This window comes from Haliotis rubra, unplaced genomic scaffold, assembly GCF_003918875.1.
Source record: "Haliotis rubra isolate DU_JTF1 unplaced genomic scaffold, ASM391887v1 Scf45, whole genome shotgun sequence".
In the NCBI taxonomy this organism is placed as follows: domain Eukaryota; kingdom Metazoa; phylum Mollusca; class Gastropoda; order Lepetellida; family Haliotidae; genus Haliotis; species Haliotis rubra.
The window spans coordinates 158,473-165,278 of NW_025767135.1; the positions used below are offsets into that span (position 1 = coordinate 158,473).

Genomic DNA, 6,806 nt, shown 5'->3' on the forward strand with positions numbered 1-6,806 from the left:
AAATACAATAAATTGAAATTTTGTATTGGAGCCATATCTTTGTGTTCAACCTGTTATAAATGAAAACTACAAGCAAAGTCATTGTCTCATTTCCAACCATATGAACTTGATTTGGGAAATTCTTTGTTGTGATTGGGGAATATTTACTCTAATTTTCTGCTGACGTGGATCAGGTCTAGATAAATTTGGGACAGTGGTGTAGCCTATTGGTTAAAGCGTTAGCTCGTCACACCAGAAGAACCGGGTTCCATTCCCCACAATGTGTGAAACCCATTTCTGGTGTCCCCTGCCGTTATATTGCTGGAATATTGCTAGAAGTGGCATAAAACTAAACTCATTCACTAGATAAATCCATGCATCAGTTTGCAGTTTAATTGATGTCCACAGTGCTAGCTGTTCTGTGACATGATTCATGTCTGTATCTGAGATGAATACATGCCGCCATATATCTTAGACAAGAATATTCTGGTTGTATGATAGAACTGACTGGATCCCATAATCTTGTGACCGTGGAATGTTTCTCATAGTGCCAATCACTGGTTTGTCTGGCCCAGACTTGATCATTTACAGGCTATCTTGAGATAGCTGGAATATTGCTGACCGCAGCAGTTAACTAGAACAGATAAATGTAACAATCCAACCCTTGTTATAAGGTAACCATGGTAACTGTTTGCAGAGAATATTGTTTACGTTCCAGTGTGAGCCTACTTTACTGCCAGAGCCCAATCATGTGATGCTCAACCATCTTTATGCCTTATCAATAAAGGTAAGCAATATATCTATACATTCTAGTGAAATTGAACTCAATACAGAACTAAAAGGTACTATAGTATTAAACCTGGTACAGTTCTGTAGGATTAACCTTAGTACAAGTCTGTAGGATTAACCATAGTACAAGTCTGTAGGTTTAAACACTATACAGTCCTGGGCCCTGTTCCTCAAGCCGATCGTAGCGCTACGACAGTTGTAAGTCTATGTTAAAGTATAGGAGTTACGATCAACTTAGCGCTAACACTATACAGTCCTGTAGGATTAACTTACTAGGGATCATTCAGCATTTGTTACAGGCTTGTTTACAGAATTTCAAATATCCTGTTTTTGTGCATTTTATCCATAATGTTTGTACTTTCTCTTGGAACATCCAGAATGGTTTGAAAGAAAACATGTTGGTTATTGTTGTCAATGTTCTCATCAGTTTAGCCTTGTGAATTTTAGTAAGCCAAATGCAACCTGTGATTTATGATACTTATGCTTATTTGTACATTGGTGAATGTATTAAGACAACATATATGAATGCATATCAGAAGAAAATGTATTTTTATCGTTTCAGGATGGTGTGATGGTTTTAAGCGCTACCCACAGATTTAGGAAGAAATATGTGACGACCTTGTTATACAAGCCCATCTAGCTCTTTAACTCTTAACTAGACATTTTAACATAGGATAATTCAAATAATATGGACATTTTTTATGGAGTAATGGTGTTTTTTCACCATGTTGAGTGATTCTTATTGTATTATATTGTATATAATGTAAAGTTAGCATTGATCAGTGACCAAGGGAGATCACTGTTGTCATGTTTGTGTACAGATAAGTTATCACTACTTGAGTGAGCTGCTGTTGAGTACATACCACTGGTATGTGGAGAGAGGTATGATGTATTGAGAATACAGTCAATGTATGAATGAGAATTGTCCTTTTAGTTTGTAGTTTCCCCTAAACTTAATCTGGTCATTTTGTTTGTCGCCATGGCAATAATGATACGAGAGGTTGCCAGGCATGTTTAGGATTCTCAAATGTTAGGACATGCCATGCTCCAAGAATGAACTCCAAATTGTATGTCATTGTACAGTACTTGTACAAATCAACAATTCCAACTGTGTGTTTGTCTTTTGAAGAATTATGTATTTGTGACTCTCAGACTGTTTTAGTCATTATTTTATTAAGTCATTAACATTTCAAGGTTTTAATCTGCTGAGGTCAAAGTGACATCACCATTATGCCACATTATCCACCTGAAACCAAAGGAACCCATAGTACGTCTAGCTTCCCTGGCAATTAAAAGATGACTTGTATTTATTGTGTGTGTCGAGGACACCTGTTATTGTGAGGATTCATGATGATTCTGTGAGCTGCATGCCGCCTGCAGAAGATGAGGATGACGTCCAGTGGTAGTGTAGAGGTAGCGTTAGCCTGTCTCACTTAGACTTGGTTCAACTTCTCAGGGTATGTAAACCCTGTGCTTGGTGTCTTCAGCTGTTGTATGAACATATGACTTCCAAAAATACTTAAAGCGTCTTTTGTTTTTAAGTGACTTGGTTATCAGGTGTATTTTGTAAAGCCATAGGGTAATGTCTGAAAAAATATATACCCCTTGTATATGTTCTATAGTTTGTTTAATTGATCTCGAGATATTATCAGTTGGGGGGGGGAATAGAAAATATAATCCAAACATACGACAGTGTGGCATCTCAATCAAACAAGTAGTGAAAATTGAAATTAAACATTGTTAAATGCCAACCCTTTTTCTACTAGTGAAATAGAATGTTCCAATTTTCTTTTCAAATTGGAAAAGAAAATTGTAGCCTGAATAACAATCAGATGAACAATGCAGCCTTCTGGTTTTATCATAAAAATTAAGAATGTCTGATTAATACCACAATGATGTACCAGTAGTCAATTGTAATAAAAACAACAACAACTTAAAAACCCTGTCTGCTTCATACTCTCCTGTCTTAATAAGTTATTATTGCTAAATCTTGACATAATCTTGTACTCATAATATAGTCCTATCCTAGCAATTTGATGAGTTCTGTATTTGGCATCAAGCAAAGCTAACCATAATACATACTGATATAGGAACAACAAACTACCCTTGATGTCTGTGTTAAATGGTTTCATTATGGCTGAAGGAACCACCAGTAATGATGATAAGCATCTGTGTTTCAGTTACTTGGTTTACAGAGTTTCTCTCATCTTTAGGTGGGTGGTGATAAAAATAATAAAAATGGCCAAATTGGGTTAATACAAAAAAAAATAAAAATTGAAGAATAAAGTGGAAAAGATTTCTAAGAAAAATAACTTGCATTTTGATAACAGTAACAGGCAGAAAATTTGAGTTCATATATCCTGAAGCCATGCCACGCCTTTCAAATTCAGCTGTGCTGTTTACAGGGATGAGAATTTTCTGCGGATCCGTGGAATTCCGGAAATTTCATTAGGCCAAGTGTCATTTTGTGAATCGCCTAAATGCGATAGATGCTAAACCCCCGGCTAGTTTTCAGAGTTTTTCTCAAAACTTCATTCTCATCCCTGTGTTTAGATTGCTCCTGTGCATGGTTGGACCACTATGGCTTCCCTGTATTGAGAAGAGGTTTCAGTGCTGAATCAATAGCATGTCAAAATATGTGGCAAATCAAACATATCCTGCTTTAATCACCAGGATAATTTGGAATCTGCCCTGTTTCAGCCCTTTCCTTGTACCAGATGTTTCTGTAAAGGATTGGCCTTGGGCAGAGGATTTTTATGTTACTGACAAGCACTTCACATTAGTTTCTTGCCAGTATCCGATTTTAACATTGAAATGTTGTGATTCAACTAAAAAAATAATTTGTTTTTAAAATTTCTTCTCTGTATTCAGTGTTAATATTCCTTATAAATAATTTCTCTGTATCACCTGCATAATTGGATTATCTTCCTCAGGTTTTGATCATATTATATTTGGTGCCAAAGTAGTTAGGAAAACAATGGTTTAATGTGTTGTCACAAGCTGTTAGTGATTTCGGCAGATTTGATTGTGACGTAGGTACCACTATCAAATCACTGTAGGCTAAGCTGTGTTAAGGTGACTGTAAATATCCTGCCATGTCGTGCCAAGATGGCTACTGTTTGTAATCTGTTCTATGAAGGCATTTAGTTCAGGAGGACATAACTACTGTAATTTTCATTGGTTTTACTGAACTCTTTCTTCTCATCAGCGTTTCACTAGTTACAGAATGTATGTGGGTGTAAAGAATTGCTATGTGAGATGTTGTGGCCCGCTATCTTCAGTAAAACACTGATGGGCATTTTGGGTTTCAGGTGGTCTCTAGCAACCTGTACTGGTTGCCAGGGGCGACCAAACAGATCGAGTGGTGTTCTCCAGTAGCCTGTACTGGTTGCCAGAGGCGACCAAACAGATCGGGTGGTGTTCTCCAGCAGCCTGTACTGGTTGCCAAACAGATTGGGTGTTGGGGATTGAGTGTCGTCGAGTGGCGTGGATCGTTGCTCACATTATGAATCCCAGAATAGTCTGGTCCAGACTGAATTGTTCAAACAGCTGCAGTCATTTAGCTCAAATATTGCTGAGTGCGGCAATATAAATAACAAACAAACTTCAATATCAGTTCTGAAATCTATGTAAAATCGGTATCTTAATATAATTATTTTTCAATTGATATTGAGACTTAACAGCTTTCAAGTCTGGCACTTTATGTTTAGTACAGTTCTATTATCCTTCTACTGCTATTTGAACATAGTGTGTATTTTGTAAGAAGATTAATTGGTGGTGTACGGGCTCTGATATGTATCTTGTTCTCAGGATACCATGTTTGTTCTGATATCCGTTGATATCCACATCTTCTGGAGCACTGTACATACTCGCATGACTGTCAACAACTGACGTAGAACTGTAGAAATGTGCCTTTGATGACGTAGAGATTGCTTGTGATTGTCTATTGATTGGTGATGTTGTATGTGTGCCAAACGAATATTAAACAGATTTACAACAACTCTATGTATGTTAGAATAGTTTTTAGTTAGCCGTCTAAAGATGAAACTAAGATAAGGCTGTAAAATGGCGATTTTAAGAATATTTATGATAATAAGAAGAATTAGTAGATTTCTTTTGTCATGTCCACCCAGGAAAATATTTTCCTTAAAATGTTAATTCAGGCCAGTGGATTTTTTTCAGTTTTTATGCCTTTTTAATTGTTGTTAATTGTTTAAATGTTTGGTTGCAATTCATGTCCAGGGAGTAGGATTAAGTCGGAAGAAGTGTGAGTGAAAGTATATCAGTTATTTCGGTTTTCATGTCGGTGCACAGATTTTAGAAAGAATACTCTGTTTGTTTTAATGAAGATATGTGCATATATTAAGCAATTATTTTGTTTTTCGTGATGGGGGGAGATGCTGTGTAGTTGTGGACCAAGATTAGTCATTATCTTTCTGTACAGTGACTGCAGAGCTATTTCAGAACCAACAATTACCGTCTCTTGGTCTCGCAAGGTGTGACCAAAGTAAATGGGCGAGGTTATTGTAAGTGTAGAGGAAAGAGGAGTCCAAGCTGCTGGGTAACCATTGATAACCTATGGGGACATGTCATTGTACAAAATATTATTTAAGTGGAATAAATGATATGCATTGGTGTAGTCATAAAGGAAGCTGGGGCAGTGGGGTAGCCTAGTGGTTAAAGCGTTGGCTCGTCACGCCGAATCCCCCACATGGGTACATTGTGTGAAGCCCATTTCTGGTGTCCCCCGCCGTGATGTTGCTGGAATATTGCTAAAAGCGGTGTAAAACCAAACTCAGTCAGTCAGTCAGTCAGTCATCATAAAGGAAGCAGGACAAGAATTTCAGGAGGGGTAGTGTTAGAAAGGTATTCTTTCATACTTTTAGCAATCATTGGTATGAATGCTCGATATGCATTTCTTTCTAAATAAGTAGTGGTCCCTTTGGTAATAGCTGTTTTGGTAGTGACCTATTTGTGTTGTTTCTTGTGAAGATGTTACACAGAAGTCAGAGAAGATAGACAGATAGTCTCTTGTATGTATTTACACAATGTACGTTGTCATCAGCTGAGATACCAACATTAATGTTTAAGTTTTTCTGCCATCACCAAGTGCTGTTTCTATCAGTTGTTTGGAAACAAATGTTATCAAGCCTTTTAGCCCAAGATTTGTGGAAAGTGATGTTGATTGTCCAAACTTTGCTGTCTGCCATCTGTATTTTGCAAGCAGATAGATTTCAAGTGTGTCAAGAGATTTACCTTGGATTATGAACCAAGTGAATTTGGCAGGCATCTTAAGGAAATATGGAATTGTTAAAAAAATATTTATTTTAATATTCACGTTTTCTTAAATTGTTAGGAAATTGGGGAGTTTTCAGTTCAAATTGGAATCTTTGCTGTCAGTGACTGCTATCTTCAAGTACCATAGTCTGAGGACATCTTCTAAAATCCCTGAGAAATACATAGGTGGTGTTTAGAAATCTCTAGACTGATCTGGAGAGTTGAAGTTTTACAATTCTTGATGGGGAAGACATGAAAATGTCAACGAGACAAGCCGATGATTCTAGTGAAAAGCGTGAAGCTCAGAAATTCTCGTACATAAGCAAGATCAAGACACGAAGCATTGCAATCAAGTTTGGTGAGTCAGAATTTTGAGTTAAAAGTGCTATTTGTTAAATTCTTCCTAAGTGCGCGCCCACTGCCCAATTTTATGTACTGCTTCAGCAGAAACTTCCAATGAATAATATTGTTGCCTAAACGTTTTGTATTTCCAGTATAGAGTAACTAATCATAACAGTTGAGAGACAAAACTGGTTTACCTGTTAATATCCATCTGTTGGTTATATGTCTCTGAAAGAACTTAGTGCAAGACATTAGAGTTGTACATGAACACACTGTCATCCTTTGTTAGCCTGTTACTTTACGATCTCCTTGGTAACATCCCTGAAGGACTTGCTGACGTTATATAATTCTTATTCTATTTTCTCATTGATTGATACACAACTGATGAATAAATAAAAGAAAATTCAGTGTGAACACCT

General features: G+C 36.9%; 1 protein-coding gene across 2 annotated transcripts in view; it reads left to right on the forward strand.

Annotated features, from left to right (window-relative positions):
* Positions 1-5,372, forward strand: part of LOC124289781 (5'-AMP-activated protein kinase subunit beta-2-like) — a 28,140-nt gene extending 22,768 nt beyond the window's left edge. For both annotated transcript variants that reach the window (XM_046726442.1, XM_046726443.1), the window contains exons 6-7: positions 698-766; positions 1,331-5,372. In XM_046726442.1, the coding sequence (XP_046582398.1) occupies positions 698-766; positions 1,331-1,408 (147 nt within the window). In that variant the 3' untranslated portion in view covers positions 1,409-5,372. The remainder of the gene's footprint in view (positions 1-697; positions 767-1,330) is intronic.
* The last annotated feature ends 1,434 nt before the right edge of the window (positions 5,373-6,806 follow it).